The sequence below is a fragment of the Megalopta genalis genome, chromosome 4, assembly GCF_051020955.1.
Source record: "Megalopta genalis isolate 19385.01 chromosome 4, iyMegGena1_principal, whole genome shotgun sequence".
Lineage (NCBI taxonomy): Eukaryota > Metazoa > Arthropoda > Insecta > Hymenoptera > Halictidae > Megalopta > Megalopta genalis.
This window is the reverse complement of record NC_135016.1, coordinates 24,384,575-24,408,899: the sequence shown is the minus strand read 5'-3', so window position 1 is coordinate 24,408,899 and position 24,325 is coordinate 24,384,575. Positions and strand designations below refer to the sequence as shown.

Genomic DNA, 24,325 nt, shown 5'->3' with positions numbered 1-24,325 from the left:
ACGCCGGAGAAGCCGGGCAAAGGGAAGCGCTCGAAACACAGAATTCCAATAATATTTTGTCATAATTAAACCGAGGGATTAAATAAACCGTCTGGGGCTGGGGCCGCGTCGTCGCGTTCGGCTCGCGCGACCGGGCACTCTCGTTTTGTTTGCTGCCCGGATAGAGGAGGCTGCCGATGAAAACAGCGAACAAGGAGAGCGGACGGTTACTTATAAATAGAGAACAAAGACGGTAGACTGCAGCCGGGGGCTCGATCGTAGACGAACGAATGGTCGGGCGAACGAGGACTGACTTTTATTAGAAGCGAATTAATTCGAAAAGCTGTTCGTTCCGTGAAACGAGCGGCGATCAATCACGACCGACATAAACGTATGTACCCCCGAATTCTAATCGAACGAAGATCAATTAATCCCGTCGGCGAGCCATCTAATTCCGTGGGGTTATTCGCCGCTCTTGTTGAATAAGATTAACGTCGCGGCCACTTCGCCGGTATCTACGGCCGTGAATCACGCGATCGGCACGATACGGGGGAAAAATGCAATAATCGTAAGCGACCCGAAACACCGGCCAGAAAAAATAACAGAGGCGTGAGCAACGGTAATCACAGGGACGACGAAAGGGGATGAAAGAAAAGGACGCGCGGCGGCACGGCACGGCACGGCGAAAAATAGGTCGAAACAATCCTAAGGAGGATTCATTACACTCCTTGAAGCGAAGGCCGTCCGGCACGACGGATAATCAGCGAATGGTAAAAACAAAACGAGTGCGCTTAGTTCCCCCTTCATCTTGACTCCTGCTCTCTTCCCGTCTCTCTCTCTCTCTCTCTCTCTCTCTCTCTCTCGCTTTTACTTTCTTACTCTGTCTCTCTCGCTCTTTCCCTCTGTCGTTGAGTTTCCTTTTCTGCTGTTCGCGGAAGCGCCCGATATTTTCAGAAAAATGGAATTCCAACCGGTTCTGCTATCAGACCGCAATTCCGCCGCTGCCTAATGCAAACTTAAGATGATACGGAAACGGGGAGAACGAAGCCGCGTCCTCGAATAAACGGACGAAATTGCGGAGTTCTGGGTTAGCGGCGAATGGAAGCCAGGGAGCAACGGGCGAATGCGACGGGAAGCAGCTGGTATTAAAAGCGTGGGGAAACAGTAATCAGTCGGCTGAATTAAGAATCGTAAATACCGAAGGAGACCAAGAGCCAAAGCGAAAGCTGATTAAAAGTCTCCGGGAAAGGAAGCCGGACCGGTCCAGGCCGGGCCGGGCCGGGCCGGGTCTCGGCCGGGCCGAGCGTAGCCGGGCCGTCGATTGCAATCCCGGCGAATTCGTTTAAACGCGGTGCCCTCCGCACAACCCTGCCGGCTAATTAAAACCACTCCTGGTCGATTGACGGGACCGCAAATTTACAAATCCTGGACTCGAGGAAAAGAAGAAGACCAACTCGAGGGCCGGCCAGGTTTGCCATTTTCAAGTCGAGCCCTGCCGAAACGTTGTCGAACCCCGATACGAGCCGGGTACACCGAAGGTTAACGTCGTAAGAAGCGTAAAATTTGTTCAGGGGATGGACGAAAGACGTCGCGGATTGAAAGAGCAAGAAGCGTACAAGACGCTAAGGCAGCCAACGTCGGCAGTAGCAGCAGCAACCACGACCGTCCTCGGTGGTAGTAATACCGTGAGCATCGCCAGCAGCAGCAGCAGCAGCAGCAGCAGCAGCAGCAGCAGCAGCAGCAGTAGAAGCAGCAGTAGCAGCAGCAGCAGCAGGAGAAGCAGCAGCAGCAGCCTCGTCGAGGGTAGTGGTGACGACGACAACGACGCCGACGACGACAACGACAACATTTGCCGTGGTGGTAGTAGCTGTAGTAGCGGTAGTAGTAGTAATCGTGGAAGAAGACCGAGCAGGAGAAAGGGATAAGAACGAAGGAGGACAGAACGAGCGTTGGAGGCCTGGAGGAAGGAGGAGGCTGACTGATCGGCAGAGTAGAGGAGAAAGAGCACGCCTGCGCGGAATCCCCGGGCGGGCGCGGGCAGTGCCACTGGAGGCCCGGCGGTTTCAGAGCTTCGCCCGGGACGACGAACCGCAGACGAGCCGTACGCAAAACTCGGTCGTAGTTAGCCGTGTCGAAGGAACGTCGGAAAAACGGCAAAACCACGCGACGAAGTAAGCCCCTGGTGACAGCTCGCGAGTAGCAGCGTTTTTTAATCGTTCGATCGACGGGGAGAGAGCGTGTCGGCCACTTTGGGCACGCATCGCATCGGGGGCAAGGGCCGCGGCGGACACCTCGTGAGAAACGATCGAGCATAGATCGGAACGGTGAAACGATCCGACAGTTCATCGGGAGATAATGTGATCAGTGAAAGAAAAGGAAAAGCACGCCGATCGGTGGTGAGATCCGACGAAGAAACGTGCGCGATCCGACCAGGAAACGTACACCGGTGAGAGGGGTGCTGCTATGCACGAGGCCTGGTAGCGCCGAGAGCCAAGGAGGATGAGCAGCGTGATAACAGAGGACTAGGTGCGAGGAGGTTCGCCGGACGCCAGTGCACTGGTGTGCTGGTCGTTCTCGGAGATGTCAGTGGACCCGTCGAAGGGGATCGCGTCGTCGTTCTCGTCGTCGTCACTGTCTTCGTCATCATGAGGAGATCCTCTTACGTGAACTACTACGTCTTGTGCCTCGTGTGCTGGATTCTCCTAGGCATCACCGGTAAGATCAATCCCACCGCGTGACATATGCTCTTGCCGTACTCGCCGCGTGCGGCTATATCGCGGATCGTATATCGATCTTTGCCTCTTCACCTTACCTACTTTTCTTTCTCTCTCTCTCTCTCTCTTTCTCTCTCTCTCTCTCTCTCTCTCTGTCTGTCTTTATCTCCTGGAAGATAGGAGGATCCCGCTGGAGAGAAAGTGTACATACATACGTGTTGGCTCGGTAGCCGCGACAAAAGACAGCAAAGGCGCTATTGTTGGCCCGTGACTCTCGTGTGCCCTAGGTTCAGGTCCCTGGTTGACTGTCGACTTGCTTCTACAGAGGCCGAGTGAGGCTAGAGGAGGTGGGGGTGGGTGGAGATGGTGGACGAGTGACGTGAAAAGGGGGAGGGGGGAGGCGGGGCTGTGGATACTTGTACTGCGGATGGATCGATCAGATTTTGGGGTGTAACTGTGCGTACGTGAATTTGCACGCGTGCAAATCCGCGCCACGATGCTTTGCTGCTGCTGCTGCTGCTGCTGCTGCTACTGCTAGTGCTACTGCTAGTGGCGGTGACGTTTCTCCTGCTCTTGTGTCTGCTCCACCGCAGAATCGAGCAGCTGATCCGCGTGGATCCGGGATCGATCGTGGACGCGACGATCGAGATACGCGAGTGGAGGGAAAAAGGAGAGGACTGGTTCGGTAGGAGGATATTTCATCGAGGAGGAGGGGGCTGCTTCCGGACCCGGCCCAGGGCTGTATCTAGCGCTACCCTTGTTTGTCGCGCCGCCGGTATTGTATTTTCCCTGTTCGCCTCTCTTCGTCTCTCTACGGGTCGGCCGCGCTCTTCTCGCCGCTATCCTTGTCGGGTCACCGTGTCGTCTCGATGATTTTGTCATCGGAAGCAGAAGAGAAGAAGACGGGAGGAAGAGGGCGAGGGGACGAGAGAGGGGGAGAGGGAGAAAAAGAGACGGCCGGGTGTCGGTGAAGGCAGAAGGGTAGCGTATACCCTCATCTTCGCTGTGACGTCGTTCAGGGACATGTCTATCGATTTCATCTCTCGCGGCTGTTTCCCGATGATACGGTTAGCTTTTTCATACTCCCTCGACGGAGAACGGTTATCATCGTGCGCCGAGCACGTTTAACGTCGCCGGCGAGGGAGCACGCACCCAGGCCGCTAAGATAGCTGCTCCGCGCCGAGAACGAACTTCCAGTTTCATTATACAATTAAAACGACGCTCGAGCTGCCCGGAGTTTTACTGCGGCTCGTTTACGGCACTTCGAAGCTATCAAAAGAATATAGGTAATGGCGAGCCGCTTAAACGGGTCACCACGCGATATCCGCGCAATTACCCGGATCTTCGTTCAACGGACCATCAATTTCGCGGCTCGCACGACCATAAAGACATTCCTGTTGTACCGCGGAACCGCGATAATTGCGCACCGTCTGTCTGCCCGCTTGTCGTCGGTCCACGCAACTTTTTGCTGATTCAATCAAGAGTACATTAAGCCGTGGCTCGCTACCTCCGGCATGTTTTATCGCAATGATCTCCCTGGACGGCGGTCCTTTTCGATACTGGGGCGGGTTAGAACCCTCGTCCGACCACCAATAATTTTCCTTTCCACCGGAGCACTCTCAGGACTCCTACTCTCCCCCGTTGCCCGCCCTCTCGCTCGCTCGCTCGCTCGCTCGCCCGTTCGCTGGACGGTAACGAAGCCAGTAAACAGGATTTATTAACTTCGCCCGTGCTCGATAGTGGTTTTCCGCATCGATCGCGTGGCCAGAAACTTCCACGAAAACATTTCAATATTCAGACCGGACGTTAACTTCGTTGCTAATCGACGCTGCAGCGTTTCCGGGGACTCCGACCGCCGGTCTCGGAGAAACGGCAGCGAGAGAGAGAGAGAGAGAGAGAGATTGGCAAACCGTGATTCGAACGACGCGGAACTTCCGATGAAGCGCGCGATCGGATCTCGGCGTGCCATTAGCTCGGCTAACGCGCCCCCGGCAAATTTGTTAAATAACTTATCCGACACCCCGTAACACCGATTTCGCCAGCCGAGACCCCGGGCCCGCGAAAATTCTCGCCGCTCGCGGTGTCAACTGCGCGCAACAAGAAATCGATTTCTGCATCGACGCGATGCATTATGCGCTCCCGAACCGTAACATAATCACGAGGATGGCCGCTGATTATACTTCGCAGTGATTAACCCACCGCCGTTCTTGCCTCGAAATCGAGGTTTTAGCCGTCCGCCGACCACCACTTATGGAAAATCGTTCCGGCGGATATGACATCGTGCGTGTCACGTGTATCCCGTGTAGATCGCTAACAACATTAACTCTTCCCGCTTCTGCGGAATATTCGGATTACGCGGGGATTATTGTAGAACTAATTCGGCCTACGCTTCGAGCGTAGGTGCGCGAGTTCGCGACCGTTTGCAATCGCTCCTCGACTATCGCGTCTTTCCTCGAGACTCGTCGCTAATCGAGTTCAACACAGACGTCGAGCGTTTTAATATTTCACGCCGATGGGCAACGCCAGACCGAATCGTGACGTTTGAGCATGCATCGTTTTATGAGATTCTCGATCGACTGCGACTTCGACGAGGAGGATCTGTTCGTGCACGGATGGGTACTCGGTACGTTGACACACAGACAGAAAGGCACACCACGAAAATATCGGCGGGGTGGGAGAGGGAGGGATCGAATATCCCCCGACGGGTATAAATAATTATTCTCTGAATCTCGCTCGATTAAACGAAAATGAAACACCGTCCGATGAAGCCGGCGCGGAGTCTGAGAAGTGTGCGGTGGAAGTAGCGGAACGTAAATGTTTGATGAACTGGTAAGACAGAAAATCGAGTTAGCCCCGGTAGGGGCGCGAGGAAAAGCGATCTTCGGGGGACGGAAAATCCAGATTTATGTCTGAGTTTAGTGGCCGATGACGTCGTAAAATTACATCGAACACTCGTACGTGCCGTTCTAATAAAGCGGGTCGGGAAGCCGAGTCTCTCAGCCGATGCTCCCGGCTTCCGCGTCGGCCAACACCGTCTCCGGGGAAATGTATGTCAGAAATCCTTTTTCTGTTTCCGAGAAATTTATTTCCACTTTCGCCCGCCTGTTCCCTTCGAATCGCGCGCCCCGACACCCTCTCCCCGTCTATCTCGCTCTTTTCTCCTTCGGCGAGCGGTATTGTCTCGGTCGCGCGGCACGGCCCCGAAACGCGTTCTCGTTTACACGTAATTGTTCTCAGTTAATAATCTAGACGCGCATGTCGTTACGCTCGACTACACGATAAGCGTGTTAACGATAATCAGGCGAGGACGCAAGGGGGGCGAGCAGAGACGAGAAGCATATTTTGATTGCACAGCAGTTAACCCCGAGCAACTATCAATATGTGATTAAGTCGAATCGAGTTATAATTGCCGCTCGCCGAGCTCCGACGATTCTTCGGCTCGTATTCGGCTACAATTAAGGGCCCCGACGTATAATCGCCGTCGCTAATGCGAAGTCGTCGAGCGAAATAGCCTTTCTACTTATCGGTTCTCCCTGAAAGTGATCGAGACTTCGAACAGTGGTGTATTGGTTTTTTCTAAATTGACCTCGATGGCAAGGCTGGTGTTACGGTTCGCGAGAAAAGATCAAACGGATAAATATCGCCGGTCTGCGGGACTGCGAGACGCGCGTAAACCTTTCGCCGAAGTTTTCTGCGTTAAACGTATCGTGAAAGTGAACACACCTATAGAAATGGAGCGCGTTCGATCTAAATAAATAACGAACGGCCCGCTTCGACGATGTCGATGCACGCCGCGTTACTTTCGAGCTATGGTCTCGCGTAAATGGATGAACTCTTCAAGCGGAATCTTTAATGAAAAGCAAAGAACTCGGGGAATCTGTAAATCGGTTTCCACAATCCTCGGCGGCTAATAATTAAACCGCGAAAGTTTGTGCATTTATAGTGCCTCATAACTTGCGAGACCGATTGAAACGCAGGCGACATTGCTGAAACCTCGACGCAACCACTTTTATTGTCGCGAGGCAAATCAAACCGACGGTTACACGAAATCAAACTCTGTCGGACTCTCCTCCGGGTAAATCGGTGTTTAGTCTCGCGATTTACGTAAATATACGGGTACCAGTGACCGATGTGTGCGCAAAGTAAAGTAAAATCTCCTCGGCGTTCTATATATATATATATATAATTACTGCTTGTATCCCGAAAGAGAACGATTTACATCGAGAAGCTTCTAAGGTTTCAGAGCAAGAATGCGCCCGTGAAAGCCTCAAGGGTCCCTTCTGCTTTCATGTAGTTCTCCGAACAGTATATGGCTGAGTAGCTACATATAATAGATTGACAGATTTATTGGCCTGGAACAGTATCCCGTAAGGAGATAAAATAATAACAACACGGTGCCGCATTCTGTGTAGCAACACCAGCGATACTGACAGCTCCGGTAAAATTGATTACAACAACAGTGAACACTTTAATCATCCTCTACAGCATTAGTCTATGTAAGCTCGGAAGCTCTCTTTTCTATTAGCTGTCCCGTGTTTTACAAAAGACCTGCGCGACGTTCACCTGTGATAACTATCCTAATCGATACACTCTAAATTGATTCGGTGAAGAATTGCAAATCGAAATTCGATCACGGGGCGTTCATCGTCGTTCTCCCAGATCCTCCATTTCTGATAATGACACAATTGACTTATGTCACCGATACGGTAATTTCTCTCATACGCGTCGTCGCTCGATGCGAATTAATTGGGAATTAGTATGACAATTCAAGTTCACATTTCCGATACCGTGCGCGAAATTGTTTTGTATTACAAGCACTGCTCGTGTCGTAATACCGAATGATGCAGGAAATGTGTCGACAGCGAAGCGTAACAATCGCGAATATTTAGAAACGGCGCGCGAAATACGTTTGACCAAAATCGAGTCGAACTGCAGGGCGAAATCCCGAAAAATCGCGACACCTCGGCTAAACTCGCACGCTCTACAAAAGCCTGCTGCTAAACATTTCCTCTCGGCGCAGAAAAATACGACATTTTAATTTTACCGGGCCGCATTCAACGGAAAATCCTCCGGGCGGAGTAAAAGGGTTCATAAAACATGTTATTCACCCTCAACTTTCGAGTGCTACGAAAACATATGTGTCAAGCACTTTTTGATGCTCTACTTGCGCGCAACGTTTTCCTGTGACACACCGAATCGTCGCGGTAATGGACGGCTATTTGTCAGACGTAATGGATAAACCGTCCTACGGTATCGATGCCGGACCCTCCGAGGAGGTCCGCACAGGCGAAACCTAGCCCGTTGACATAACCAATCCTCGGCGGACGAGGCAGGATCGAACCCCTTCGCCGGCGCGCGCGATATTCCAGACACCAAGAAATTTACGAACGATATCTGCGAACGGGATCGGTCGTAAACAACGCATTACACCGGGGCCGCCATCTGCCACCCTCCTCTCGTCTCGCGGCTCGGTAATCTCGGCGTGAAACACGATTTCCGGGGACACCGAGGGCGATAATCGCGGCCGCGCATCTCCGGCGAAATAATTTCGGGCGGCACGGTGACCGTCGACGGCGAAAAACGTGGCCGTAGAGCCGGCGGACGCAGCCCCGATGACGTCTGATTATGCTCGTTTCCCGGCGCGGCGGCGGTCGGGTCGCGGATCCGGAGGCTCGGTCGCCGGGTCGCGGGTCGCGGGTCGCGGGTGTCGGCGCCTGCGCTCGATATTTTGCATCCCTGAAGGATCCTTCTGTCCGGAAGATCGAGTGTCCTGGGAGGGAGGGCTTTGATTGGTCGTGCACGTCCCCGGTGCACGCGATACCGGGTCGGCGCGCACTGATTGCCAATCCGATTCGCGCCGTCTGAACGGAAACGCGTTGGCAAATCGATTCATCGAGCGTGGAACGATTGGCCGAGATACAGCCAAAAGGATATCAGATCGGCGGCCGGGAATTAGCGGGACACACTCGTTCCCCGTTCCTGAACGGCGTTTTGTTAATCGCTCGGCTCGGTGGCAGCTCGGCGACACTGATATCGCATGGTCTTTCTTACCATCGCTCGAGGTTAAGTGGAAGCTTTGCCCGTGGTATTTTCGTCTTCAAGGTCCAACAGCGCGCTCGGTCGCTCGCTCGCTCGCTCGCAAACGCGTCGCCCTCCTTTAGGCGACCCTCGAGCGTGCTGTGGACCTCTATCTACCGTGTAATACGGCGTGCTCGACATTTATTTGATTCGATTCCAAATGGCAGGCGTAAGGGCATCTCCAGTCCCTGGATACAGTGTTTGTAAACGCTTTGCAAACGGGATTGTGGTAGTGAACGATGATTCGATTTTCCGAGTTGATTTTGCCATTAGCGTTCACCTAGCATAATGATGATCCATAAATAGGATGGAAATTGGTATCCATTTTGGAAACTCGTTTTCCGAAAGTGGAACACTTCGGGGATATTAGACGAGATTAGACGTCGCTGTTGGGGTGGATTCTTGCACGTTTAGTTCGCATGTTCATTTGCGAAATGCGACAATTTGCGAAATGTTTCTTTACCTTTTATTTTATGAAACGATCTCGAGAATTTTGCATTAATTTTGCACGAGGTTTCATCGTTAGCATCGATTATAAATAATGATTCAACTTAATGAGAGTATCGCTTTTTCAGAAGCAGTTAGAAATGTGTTTTATTAAACGGTTGCGTATATTGTGGAAATATCTGGCAGATATAATTTCTTGCATTGCTTAGATTAAAATAAAATATTTTCCATTCAAGGAGAAGTTTCCGTTTCCGGTTTATATATTGCAGCTTGTGATTTCAGTTGAACAATTGCGTGGCATAATCCTGGAAAAATAATAAATAAAAAGTGTTTGAAATGTGAAATAGTGTCAATTTAAAAAGAGAGAAATTTTGACAAACTTGTCACACCTACGATAACAATCCGCTCGTATGAGTAGATTACTTTAATTAAAAAATAATGACTTTAATATAATAGCATGTGTTGTATTATGTAATACAACATTCTTTGTTGTATTATGATCTTAAAGAGTTGTTTCAGATTGCAGTGAATTAATTTTATTGCATTTATTAATCGCTAACTTTATGTTGCTTTAAAAAGACTGTATCGAGTGTAACAAAATAATTGAAATATTTATTAATCCATCAATGAATCTAAAAAGGCGGTTACGTAAATTGGATTTAAAAATTTGTGAAAAGGATAGGAAGCTGGAAATATCGTTCAAGTGTTCTATCGATCCGAGTGCAGTGAAACATATAAAATCTACTCCGGTGTGCTAAGTTTAACAGAAATATAATTATTCTATATTGTACATTCACCAAAGTATGTATTCGGAGTGAGCCAGTTGTCCTAGATACATAATCTTCGGTTTCGTCGTCAGCATTTGTTATGCAACATCAAATTTATTGTGTCGTATATCAGCCATTGTGTGCCGAACGATTTTCACGACACATTTGTACACAAATATTTATGAAAAGATTTAGCATTGCTCTCGTCGGATTTGTGAACGTCCCGGCGGGATTAAATATCGAACGAGTGCACGATACGAACGAAAGATTTACTTGGATCTCTCTTTTATTATGGTTATTAAGCACAATCCAACTGTTTTATCTCTTCGGAACGTTTTCATCGCCGCATAAAAGTGACGGTTCTCGTGTGCAAGTTAAAATGTCTCGAAAACTTATAACTTCGAAGCCTTCCCCGCAAGCTTTGACGATTTCCAAGACAACGTCGACAGCTTTAACGTCGTTGTACGCGTTATTGGAACAGAAATTGAATCGCAATGGACGAACTTCTACGTAGCGTCATTAACACAATACTGTAATTTGTGTTATGGTTAGTAATGAAATAAGTATTACTGTTGCCGCCGACGCAAGTGTTAGGATTAAGCAAATATCGTCATTGCGCGAAGCAACATTTGAAAAGTCGCTACTAGTGCTTGCAAACGATTTCGCAATTTATTACGTGCATTCCGCTACAATTACTCGAAAATGATGACCGAGCGACGGATGTTTGTGCGAAATAAAAATCGTCTGCATTAATTGCAACAATCTACGATCTACCGGCTCTCTTTCGAAAAGACAGCGACTGCTATCGTTTGTTTCGGTCACCTTTTTATCAAATTGTCTTTAATAAAAGAATCTCGCGAGGTGGAATTGGGGCGTCAGCAACCTGCGATATGCGCAAAACCTTTCTGTAAACATATAAAAGTTGAAGAAAAAGAATAATTTACCACCAAATCTCGAAATTATAAATAAGCGAGAACAAAATCAACGAGATCTTTGAGACAATTTACACAAAGAAAGGATAGGAGACAACGAAATCGGCTAAGCAACACTTGAGAAGTCACTACTATGCTGCTTGCGAACGATTTCACAGTTTATTACGTGCATTCCGCTACAATTACTCGAAAATGATGACCGAGCGACGGATGTTTGTGCGAAATAAAAATCGTCTGCATTAATTGCAACGATCTACGATCTACCGGCTCTCTTTCGAAAAGACAGCGACTGCTATCGTTTGTTTCGGTCACCTTTTTATCAAATTGTCTTTAATAAAAGAACCTCGCGAGGTGGAATTGGGGCGTCAGCAACCTACGATATGCGCAAAACCTTTCTGTAAACATATAAAAGTTGAAGAGAAAGAATAATTTGCCACCAAATCTCGAAATTATAAATAAGCGAGAACAAAATCAACGAGATCTTTGAGACAATTTACACAAAGAAAGGATAGGAGACAACGAAATCGGCTAAGCAACACTTGAGAAGTCACTACTATGCTGCTTGCGAACGATTTCACAGTTTATTACGTGCATTCCGCTACAATTACTCGAAAATGATGACCGAGCGACGGATGTTTGTGCGAAATAAAAATCGTCTGCATTAATTACAACAATCACATTATTCCAATGTGGTGATTCTGTTTCATACTTTATCTTCTCATTTTTGTCGCAACTGCGCCAAATCTACGATGTACCGACGACATGCTCTCTTTCGAAAAGAATCTGCTATCATTTCGGTCACCTTTTTATAAAATGATCTTTCATAAAAGAGGTGGAATTTGCGTGTCAGCAACCTACGGTATACGCAAAGCCTTCCTGTAAACATATAAAAGTTGAAGAAAAAGAACAATTTGCCACCAAATCTCGAAATTATAAATAAACGAGAACAAAATCGACGAGATCTTCGAGACAATTTACACAGAGGAGAAATAGGAGACGACGAAATCGGCTAAGAAATCAGCGAAGCGCGATCAAAAATCGCTTAAAACACAGCGCGTTTAGCCGCCTATCTCCATTTCTAGGCGTTCCATTTGTTCCCGGAGTCTTGGCCAGCACTTCGAGCGCATTCTATACGTGTTCGCATTCCGGGCGCAGTAATTTTCGCGAGCGTGGTGCTGTTGTCGAAAACTTGCCAGGTATTTAGCAATGTCGATGGTGTAATCACTTTGTTGTTACTGCTGGGCCGTTAAACCCCGAAAGTACTCGAGCCGGTAGGTACAGTTTCCGTCACAGAGTAGGGCGTTAAGTATTTGCGCCGTCGAAATGGCGTTTGTGTACAGCCGTGGTAAAATTACACGGCACAATTGCAGATATCGCGCGTGCCTCGATACAAACGAGATTCCCGGTGCACGAACTCGCGAACCATGCCAATGATACAACAATCCGCGCGTTCCTAAATGTTACGAAATACCATCGTTGTTGGAAAGCGGCAGATTCGTCCGGGCCGAATATTATTTGCCGACGCGGCCGTCGAATTTTTGCAAGCAGGAGGGGCGGCGGCGCCGCTGCCGCCGCGCGTTTCGTATTGATCTGACGATACAGAATTTTCGATGATTCCGTAAACATCGCAACAATTAAGCGTTCTGTAATTAGGCGATTCGTCGACGGTCGAGTGGCTCGGTGACCAGGCTCGCGCGTTTTTATTTTCCATCGTGCCTCCGATACGAGGCGATAAATTGAATTTTCCCAATTGCAAGGAAACGCACCGCGGGGGTATAGCCTATCCCGAATAAAACGTGGAAGTTGCCGGAGATTTTCTGCTTGATAATATTTCTGCGCGAGTTCCACCCTGGGGAGCAGACGCGACAACCGCTGGAGAGTAAACCGTCGAAAAGTTGTCCTCGGATCTGTATCTACCTGAAACTTCTACAGGAGAGCCACCCTCGAGTGGACACGTTCCCGTACTTACAGTTTTCCTTTGCAGGATCCTCGTCGCAAGGGTCTTTATGACGTTCGTGCCTCGTAATAGTTTCGTTCGCTTCCGATTTTCTTTTGTTCCCGTATTTGATGGAGCGTCGACGGAGATTGCTCCTCGATCTTATCTCGTTTGACAGTTAGATACGGACCATCGGGAAAGTAACGTTATATATCTTCGAACTTGGCCCGCAAACTCATTTTATTAGCCCGTGGGTTCCTGTTGCAATGTTTTTTGTAGAAATCTTTCCCTACGCTTTACGAAAAACGGAAAAGTCGCGATTATATCTGATGTAATCAAGGAAATATGCAACCTGAAGGAAAAGACTTCGAACATGGTCTTCGAAGTATAGATTTTAAATCGAAATCAGATTCTACCCTTTTATTATATCGTTATTTCACCATTGAAGCAAAGGTACTCATTCGACGAATATAAATTATCTGTATCGTATAGGAATTTGTTAGCGACAAATCAATGTAGCTGAGAGAAATCGTTAAGTGTAAGGAGCTACATGTTCGGGTAAAACGGTTACTTAGTTGCGGTGCTACGATAAATCTACATTGATGTATGCAATGCCAGTGTTCGCGTAATAAAAATATTCAGACATCGGAGGTTCGGATAATCCTGATCCTACTGTATCCTGTCGTTAATTTGATTTATCATGATTGACCTATAAAAAAAAATCAAAGAACGATTGTTAACGAAATTCATTTTCAATATCGCGTGATGTACGAAGAGAACGGTATAGGTAACGATATCGTTAAAACTATTTATGACGCATGTGGAGAATATTCTTGGAGCGTAAAAAGGTGACAAAATCTCATTTTCCGGTGATATAGAATGGAAGTTTTTAGATTCCCGATCAATCGGGATCGAGTCGACCAACAATATTTGATATCGAAGGATTAAAAGCTCTAATGGAGGCAGACATTTTTAGATTAAAAAATCCGTAAACGTTTGAAACGTTTTGAAAATGGAATCGGAAAGTTAATTGATACATAGGAGAATATCACTGAAAGTTACGATTAACGCGCCAACGTTATTGTTTAACACACCTAAATGCGAGTGTCATTGTTTTAATTGATATTTGTCAATATAATCTCTATATAATGTCTATATAAATTGTCTATATAATGCAGTTGTAAGAGATGAAGGTATTATAAATTTAATATAATATAATTTGGAGAGCTAGAAGAATTTAATTTAACCCTAGAAAGATAACCATATGACAACGTACGTAAAAGATAACCATACGCTTCAGAGGCGCATGCTTTTCTAAGGCGTCAATTTTATACTAACAATGGATATTTATTTAAGTTAATCTAGTCATTTTAAAGGTTTGGCATTATTGTAAAAATAAAATGCATTTATATTATATTTTTTTATATTTTAAGTAATTTTAAACTTAAATCACTAGACCTCTATGAAAAATTAACAAAAATCAACAGTCTTCGCAGGCGCCTCTGCGACGTAGGTTATCTTTCTCGGGTTAATACAATTTTTAAGAATCCATGCTTTGCTTTTTCTTTTCATAGTGTCTCCTGTTCAGGATCAATACTTGTGCAGTGAACAATGAATTCGAATTAGTGAAAAAGTGCGAATAGGTGTTTCTTAAAATTGTTCTAATAATAATAACATATTTGATCGCTTGCCCGACAAAGTACGATCTCAGACTTCGAAACGGAAAAAGCCAATTAATTTAGAATTACGGAGTGAAGAAAGTGCGAGAAACGGAAACAAAATGGTGCGAGAATGAAGTGAAACTATCGCGGACTACGAATATAGTCGGCATCACTCATTTGGGCCTATCAACCAAGACATTCGGTGTACATATAGAGTGTCTCGTATAAGTGTCGCATTAAAATCTTGGAACTTTCCTCGAACTTCGTAAAATCGTGCGAGAAACGAGTGTGTAAAAACCCCATCGAAGTGTACAACTTAATAGAAATCCTGTAAAGTGAATCGATTTGTTCCGATATTTGCATGCAAATTAAACATTCCAAGTTTTATCCGACACGATGATTCATAAAATTCAAAAGAAATCTCGTTAATTTCGTGACGAACGCACAATATTCGCCGGCTTTGTCAAACACATTTCTTGCGTGCGAACCAGTTTATTCTGTATTTTCGGCCCACCCCTGCCCAGCATAACAAATTTGAATAGCAAAAGCGCTAATTGCCGGAAGCAGCAACAAATTATTTGCTCTCGGGTCACGCGCCGCGTAAAAACATATACCAGACCGTGGTTTACGCTGCCGCCGCTGTAAGTGATCAAATATTTGTGACGGCGTAGGCGGTATAGTGTTTACGATGGCGGAGCAGCAAAGAAGTTCTGTCAGCTCCGGAGCTCCTATCTGTATGGACAGTTTCTCGCTGGCTTTTGTTCCCCCTCGGTCGGCGCGATTTTTTGCTCCCGTTCCCGTCTTTGTCAAGACAAAAACGAATACACGCGCATCGGCGAGCATCTCGCGGTCTGGAGTGGCGAGCACACAGCATGAAAATGCTGCCTACAGTTTTCGAGGTTCACGAAAAATTTTCAGCCGGTTAATGAACTACCTCGTCCACTTGGACGTCCGACACGGTGTGCACTCTTCTTATTCTACCTGTTCCGCGAAGGCGCGGCTGGGGTGCGAGTTCGCGTCCCTTCCGTTCCCTTCTTTCGTATTGTCGCTTAAAATATGTTGAATAATAGAGCAATACCGCTAATGCGTTCTCCTCGCGCTGCCATAACACGGCCCCTGGAATTACGTCACCCGCGAAACCGACGCGGAACCATTTTTGCTCGCGCGCCGCTGCGATGACTGGCATTATTTCACCGAGAACAAAACGCGCATCCGAAGGAACACGGTCGTGCGGGCCGTTGAATGACAGCCGCGTCGCTCGCCCCCCCGCCATCGGTTAAGTTAATTAAGTAACCGTCGTCTTTGTTGCGACCGGTTGAAATCGTAGGGAAAACACCAAGCAAAAACAGCGGGGAACAAAGAGAGCGGGCAAATTTCAACTGAAAAATAAACGCCCGGTCGTGTCACAGTGTGGAGGCGTAATTTCGCCGAGCCTTTATGAAGTTGGTTTCGGAATAATTGTAGAAGCGATTAAACGGGAAGCAAAGTTCCATGACATTTCGAAATTGCGGGACGGACGCCGGTGTTGTTTAAAGGGCGCGGTTGTTCGCATAATTTTTTTTATTTCCGCGGAAGTCGCGGCCGGGTACTGCTTACGTTTGTTACGCGATTTAAATCGTGATGTTTTTACGAGTTTCCGCTTAAAAGCATAATGCGAAACACTAAGGTGCAGCTCTACTGTATTATGATTTAATATTCCTGGAAACTTGAAGATATATATATATATAAATATCCTTGTTTAGTTTTTACAAGTTTTTGCACGAAGTTTTTAAATAGCTCTGCCTTAAAAGTTTTCGACTTACCGGTTCGCGGAACTGTCCCCTCTTTACAGGAGCTCCAAGTTTAACTGGAGCCTGCGATTCTCTGTAAAACATTACGCAATCCGCAACATCTTCTCGCTTCGCTGTTTGTAAGTTTATCGATTCTTATCGAAAACAGGAGCGAAATGTCTGTCGGGTCACAGAGTTCATGAGCAAATCTTTCTCATTGGATAAACAATCCGCCTAATGCAATATCCTAATGCAATACGCCTCGTAGCAATATGAAATTATGAAGAAGCCGAATCTCTACGTTAAACCGTGCTCCGTATAATTTTCGGGAAGCATTATAGTACTTCGGTATCGTGCAGAAATGACAAAGGAAAGCAGGACTGATTGGCATTCAGTAGAGACCCGCCGCTATTTATAGTGTAATAGTCGCAGCTCCTGTCGCGCAGGTTTCCGTTATCGGTCCAAACGGTCGGATAATTGAAGCGAAGAGAGCGCACCAGGAAAGTGTCAAAGGTTGCGAGGTCGAAACAGAAACCTTCCTTGCTCCGTATTCTCCGACTAGTCAATTTGTCCCTGCATTGTCAGCGTCAGAACTTTACGTGAAACTTGTCTTTTCGCTTTCACGAACTCGTTTAGTTTCGGATTGTTTAGGAAGCGTAAGGTGTTTGCTGCATCGCTGGGATTACAGTAAATTCTCCAAAATTTTCCTTCAGTTTGTAAACAAAAATGGAGAATTTGGGAAAAGGGGATACGATTATTCGAGCCTCGCGGCTCATTTTTATATTTGCCGATCGTCAACACTGACAAAAACGAGGTGCAAGCCTCGAATAATCGTATCTCCTCCTCACAAATTGTCCATTTTTGTTTACAAGAAAAATTAGGGAGAATTTGCTGTATTTAGAAAAACGTACCCACTGTATCTGACGTTTTTCGAACTGTTAACAAGCGCGTTTATATCCGCTTCAGTGTTTTCTTCAATCAAAAGTTAATCGATCTTCGGGAAAACAACTTCTAGCAACTCTTTTTTGTGTGGAATTTAACCCTAAGCAATTCCAATTTTTATAGCGAAGCTCTTGTGATCCGAAAATTGTATTTCGGCAAGGAAAGGTCGAAAATGTTCACGAAATTACTTCACTGTTATTTATCTTATTGATTCTTTTCTAATCCAATGTAAATGTAACGTTTCCACGCGCTGATGCTAACGAAATGCGCAGGGATAGCACAAGTTCCTTTAAAAAAATTCTTCTCTCCCGTGTTTTACGTCACAAAATCACGTTTTCCTTTTTTTTCTGCATAATGTGCTTACTAACCTTGACAAATTACGATTTCTCTATATCAAGAGACGTGCCATGCATTCACGCGTTTTCACGACGTGCTATGCATTCCAATATCGCATACGTTTAGTCGAAGCGCAATAAAGGAGGGAATTTTCCAAGCGCGGTTGAAATATTCACAGAATTTTATGTAAAAACCCGGTCTGCATTAATACTTTCGCTTATTACTGCGCGCACAAAACCCGCTCGGCAAGGTAAGCCGGGCTAAACTTTGATGAAGATAAAATGTGTCTAAAAGAAGACCATTATGACTAGTTAATTAATTCCCTTCGATTATTACATTACATTGTAGTTCAAACGGAGCTGGGAAAATGAGCCGATATAGCTGGTAGAAAGAATCGATGTCGATAGAATGTGCCTGAAGGAAATCATGTTTAACCGACTAATCACCTTCGATCATTATCTATATTATCGCGAAGGCTAAATCGTGCCAATCGACAAACAAATCTGGTTAAATTACGTCGTTCGAACATGCTAAAAAATTGGTCAACCAGCTCCTCCTCGACTAACCGAGCAAGAAAGGCGGCCATCGAGCGGGCGCCACTGTAATTAGCAATTTTCCCTGGCGAAGTTACGGATAACTAAGCCACTCGGCGAAATTCGATAATTCCCAACAAAGGAGACTCCGACGCGATTATCGAGGGGCCCCCTCTGAAAAGGAGCACTGGATCCCGCGGTTTACGAAGTGGATTGAAAGTCGTTCGGCGAAAGAACGCGTCGGCGGTGTACGCGGAGCGAAGTTAAATAACGCGCACGACGAGTTGCGAACGATAGCTCCGCAAGCGCAAAAACTTTCCGCCGGTATAGCTGTTTTATCGAGCTCTTCTCCTTCGCCGCCCGTCCTCTGTATCCCGTATTCCCGGCGTCTCGCATAAACTCGCGAACTCGAAGCATCGCCGATAAATCGGGCCGCCTCTACCCTGCGATCCCCGTCGACAACGGGGACGCGAATTCGTGCGACCTCCGCGGGAAGATATCGTTCGATACCTCGCATCCGGCCGAACAAACGAACGTTTCTCCCGATAAACGCTTCCCCGTATTTGTTGCGTGTCGATTGAGCAACGATTCCCGGCGCAGCATTGAATCGTAAGCTGCCAAGTAATGCACTGTTTCCCTTATCGGCGTAGACACGTACGTAATACAAAAGGGAATCGGCGTCATGGAAGAATCGCGAAAACGCCGGGCCGGGGACAAAAGTTCTGTCGATTTTTCCGCTACTTATCAACGGCGCGGTTTCTACGCGGGCCACAGTCGGCACAGATTTTACGATGCTGTACGCGGGTGACCGCGGGCGGTCCAATTTAATAGTTCCTCTGTCGCGCGATGCACAGAGAGCCACGGCCGAAATCGTATAAAAATATGGTTCGCAACCCTCGGTCATCGAATTACGAGCACGCATGCAAAATTTTTACTTCTGCGGCTGTAACGTTCGCGCAGAGACAGGTTCCAGTATCATATATTGTTAAGCATTACTACTGATTAAATCGTTGTTTGTGGTAATTATTGATTCAGATTTTTAAAGCAATTGTCTACGATGTGGTACGTTGTTACAGTGTTATGGTAAGTTGATTTTTATTACATTTCGTAGACACGATATGTAGAATCAATGTAGAAGCATTTCGAATACGCGTATGCAAATATTCATCACATTTATTCTTCCAAATATTCTTAATTATTGTACTCCCTTCTAGAAACAATGTCTGCTCGTACAAATAATTCGAAGCGTAACTATTAGTCTGTTCAATTGAATTCATTTGTATCCGTTAATATAAGCGAATAACATTTTTCCTTAGATTTGACATTTTTTCACATATTTATATGAAAATGTGAGACAGTTTTTAAATAGTTAAATAGTATGTCACCGTTTCATTGACTAGACCTGAGGATACATCACATCGTAGCTGTAACAAATTATTGTTCATAAGCTGAATCACAAGTTGAACTATAGAGATAATTACAGAGATAACGAATATTTTGACAAATAAAAGACCGTATTCGAGATCAAAAAAACTTGTTAAACTTAATTAACACTTCGGCTCGATCAGATGTCTACTATGTCTTTGCGATCGATAACTAAACAATCGTTGCATCCAACAATTTCGATATCTAACTATGTACCGATTTTACATGAAAGAACAAGTGACGCAGCCTAAAATGTCCTCAAGAGCTCGTTTTACATGAAACTCGAGTTTAAATGGTTGCGGGTTACGGATGCACGCTTTACATAGTTTTAAGAACTAAGGAGTATGTACTCAGTATTATCGTAAACGAAGCGGATAAGTATTTCAATTAAACGCGAGAATGTTCTGCCAGTTCTTAGACTTCAATTTTGCAATACTCATCCGGAGCTTACGACTTTTTAAATTGCAATTAGCTTCATGGTCAGAAAGCAAAACAACTTGTAATGCTTGGACTTAATAGCCACTATACAGCCGTACTCCATCTTACACTCTCCAGATAAAAACTTCGAAGAGCCCCTTCTACTATCGCGTGCAATGGGGTCGTGTAATGACGTCGGAGAAATTAATCGACCACGTGTATGCATATCAATTGTATTATTCTAACTTTTTGCATCACCGGAAATGTTAGATCCGATTAATGTCTACAGATGAGATTTATAGATACAGTAATGACGCCCAGATTGACCACAAAAATAGACATTTTAGGAAGAGGAGATACGATTATTCGGGCCTTGCGGTTTATTTTTATAGTTATAAATTGTCCACAATTATAAAAACGAGCCGCAAGGCTCGAATAATCGCATCTCCTCTTCCCAAATTCATTTTAGTGGACAATTTGAGCGTCAGTGAAGGAGACATTACTGTATACAGTAATCATTTTGAATACTGAAATGAAATGTAATATGTAATAATGAAAGTTGTAGCGTTTGAAATCATATCGAACCTTTTCTACTATGGTTACATTGTGCCTCACTTTCGTATTAATGCATTATTATATTATTGAAATTTGTTCTCCTTTGAAACTGGTATATATCGGAATCAAGATTTTCTTTTACGTAAACCTTAACGATTGAAAATGAAAAGAGAAGCCATGCTATTGTTCCACACAAATATTATTGCTGTTCGTACCAGTTTCTATTAATGTATGTATATAGGATTAATAATCCAATAATTACAGAGAGAACTTAGTTGCGGGCGTCGTTGATCTTATTTTATAAATGTCGATTCAATAACCAACATATTTCCTTCGAGTTCCGCATTATATCAGCTTGATATTCATGCATCGTCATTGAAATAAGTAGCAAAATCGAACCAATAAGGTCATTCCTCCGTTATCTTTATCATCGACGATGCACGCTAGCCAATACAATTATTCTAAACTAAATTAAAACAAACGCTACGAAATAAAGATTTCAATCGTTAAGCACAAATAAATGAGAAGCCATGTATAGTAATGTCTCCCTAACTGACGCTTATACAGTAATGTCTCTCTAATTGACGCCCAGATTGCGCACAAAAATGGACAATTTGGGAAGAGGAAATACGATTATTCGAGCCTTGCGGTTTATTTTTATAGTTATAAATTGTCCACAATTATAAAAACGAGCCGCAAGGCTCGAATAATCGCATCTCCTCTTCCCAAATTCATTTTAGTGGACAATTTGAGCGTCAGTAAAGGAGACATTACTGTATACAGTAATCATTTTGAATACTGTAATAATGAAAGTTGTAGCGTTTGAAATCATATCGAACCTTTTCTACTATGGTTACATTGCGTCTCACTTTCGTATTAATGCATTATTATATTATTGAAATTTATTTTCCTTTGAAACTAGTATATATCGGAATCAAGATTTTCTTTTACGTAAACCTTAACGATTGAAAATGAAAAGAGAAGCCATGCTATTGTTCCACACAAATATTATTGCTGTTCGTACCAGTTTCTATTAATGTATGTATATAGGATTAATAATCCAATAATTACAGAGAGAACTTAGTTGCGGGCGTCGTTGATCTTATTTTATAAATGTCGATTCAATAACCAACATATTTCCTTCGAGTTCCGCATTATATCAGCTTGATATTCATGCATCGTCATTGAAATAAGTAGCAAAATCGAACCAATAAGGTCATTCCTTCGTTATCTTTATCATCGACGATGCACGCTAGCCAATACAATTATTCTAAACTAAATTAAAACAAACGCTACGAAATAAAGATTTCAATCGTTAAGCACAAATAAATGAGAAGCCATGTATAGTAATGTCTCCCTAACTGACGCTTATACAGTAATGTCTCTCTAATTGACGCCCAGATTGCGCACAAAAATGGTCAATTTGGGAAGAGGAAATACGATTATTCGAGCCTTGCGGTTTATTTTTATAGTTATAAATTGTCCACAATTATAAAAACGAGCCGCAAGGCTCGAATAATCGTATCTCTTCTTCCCAAATTATCCAATTTAGTGGACAATCTGAGCGTCAGTAAGGGAGACATTACTGTATTGTGCACAAAAATGGACAATTTGGGAAGAGGAGATACTATCATTCGAGCTTTGCAGCTCGTTTTTATAGTTGTTGACAATTCGTGACTACAAAAATGAACCGCAAGGATCGAATAATCGTCTCTCTTCTCCCTGAATTGTCCACTTTTGTGGACAATCTGTGCGTCAATTAGAGAGACATCACTGTAGTCCTCGAGTAGCTCTCGTCGCCGTATCTTCTCGAACGAATAAACAATGACATTTCGGAAAAGGTCGTTCGATTCAGCCTCGCCGATCCCCGTATCCATAATGCAGTCGAAGACAAATTGATCCTTCGTGGGAGGGGGAAATTCGCGAGTAATGGAAAAAAAGGGGGTCGTGTGCATCAAGACGTGTATGATATGATATCACGTACGGGAAATATGATGTGCGAACAAATACGTGGCTCCTTTATACCCTTCGGCCGGTAGACCGGATGTGGGCCCTCAAGGTCGTTGGAACGGAGCCCACGTTGCTTTTCGGGCCGAATGCTGATCCGTCTTCGGATCCCTCGAATCGGAATCCCGGGATTAGTATCCATTTCCCCAAGGCACGATGGCTTGGCAGAAGCTCTGATAGGATTTATTCTGAAAGGCAAGAAGCGACGGGGAAAAGTCGGGGTGGTGGGGAGGAGGCGAAGGAAGCCGCGAGTGTATGGACGTCACGAATGCGAAATACACTATATTCCGGTGATCCTTTTATTATTCCATCATGGCCACGGCGCCCGAGATCCGGTACAATGTAAATTCAGCCGGTATAACAATCCGGCGTGATCACGGTGCCACGTTAATGCAACCGTCTAAGATGCGAGGGGCGCTCGGGGGGTTAAGGCTCAAGTTTGCCCGGGGATTCGAGGACTCGTAAACGTTTCGTGCTCGCGCGCCGAGCTCAAAATGTTTCGTGTCGCAACACCTTTCAGGAATTCGCGCGACAGCGATATTATGCGGCTGCCGGCGAACCGGGGACGCGCCACCGCCCTACGGTGATTTTCAATTTAACCGCGGGCTCGTTTCGAGCCTGCAACGCGTGAACTATGCTAATTGATTTTCATTTTTATTAGGATGTCTCGCTTACGCGCGCGTTCCGGTAAACATCGAATGGCGGAGGCGAGCGCGTGGACACGGTGTTTCGCGAAATAATGCGAACGTCCTTTCAAAATGGAATAACTTTTTCAAAATCGGAGCGAATGACTTCAATCCTTTTAGAGGGACTAGCTTATCAGAAAAATGTTAGCCCGAACAATGTTCTTTTTATAAATTATAATTTGTTGGAGTGGCGTAAAAGTTAAGAAATTCGTGTCCTTCAACTGTTATCGAAATTTGCGGAAATCGTGAGAAACCGCGATATTTGCACCGTTTAATTGTTTGTAGCTCGAGTCTTAATTATTCTTGTCATTTCAAATATTAGAGGGACCGGAAAGTTATGTCGTTTGTTTACATTAAATTCAAACAGATAAATATGCGCAGAAACGACATTACTTTCCGGTCCCCCTAATAATAGCAATTTTTTTAAAATTTGTTTGAACATCATGTAATAAACTTTAAGTAAAGAAACTTTAAGTCGTTTGGTCCAATGTTAAAAAAATTGTTCCCTTTTAAGAGGTCCGTGATTACTTTCACGAGTCACTGTACGTTGACATTCTTCAAGGAATAACACGACTTTCGTGAATACACTGTTGACCTTCTGCGAATTACAGTTTTCATTGATCCCAGAAACTTTCTAAATATACCACGGCTCTTCACGATTCTTTCCTTCGTATCTCTATGCATTATATAGATTTTATAAGTGTATATAAAAGGAACGTGAAATTAAAATAAAACTTCTTTGTTCTTGGTCGCGTGTTTTCTTGCCCCCATTTATGTACTGTGCCGAGACGACCTCATTTGACGCTGTTTCGTACAGCGCTTCGTTTTCCGAGAAAATATCTTGATCGTTAATCGGTCTTTTACCATGAGAAAAGAAGACTATTTTGCGTGACTAAGAAATGTCGCATAGTAAAAAGAAAATGGGAATGTATTAACCCCTTTACTTTATAATGATGTCTCCAAGCCGTCTCGAGAGGTTGTACTATATGTACATACCAAACTTGGCTATTTTTAACTTTTACCTTCGCATCTTCGTTGCGCAATTTGAAAGATATTCGTTTTCCGGGAGAAGCAGAAACTGTTTCCGAACATGAATTAAACATGATCCGTTTAATTAGATTTATGAACAAGAAGAATATTG

General features: G+C 45.0%; 1 protein-coding gene across 1 annotated transcript in view; it reads left to right on the top strand.

Annotated features, from left to right (window-relative positions):
• The first annotated feature begins 1,787 nt into the window (after positions 1 to 1,787).
• LOC117223078 (zwei Ig domain protein zig-8) overlaps positions 1,788 to 24,325 on the top strand; it is a 48,184-nt gene continuing 25,646 nt past the window's right edge. The window contains exon 1 of the mRNA XM_033475205.2: positions 1,788 to 2,694. Coding sequence (XP_033331096.1) covers positions 2,625 to 2,694 — 70 coding nt within the window. The 5' untranslated portion in view covers positions 1,788 to 2,624. The remainder of the gene's footprint in view (positions 2,695 to 24,325) is intronic.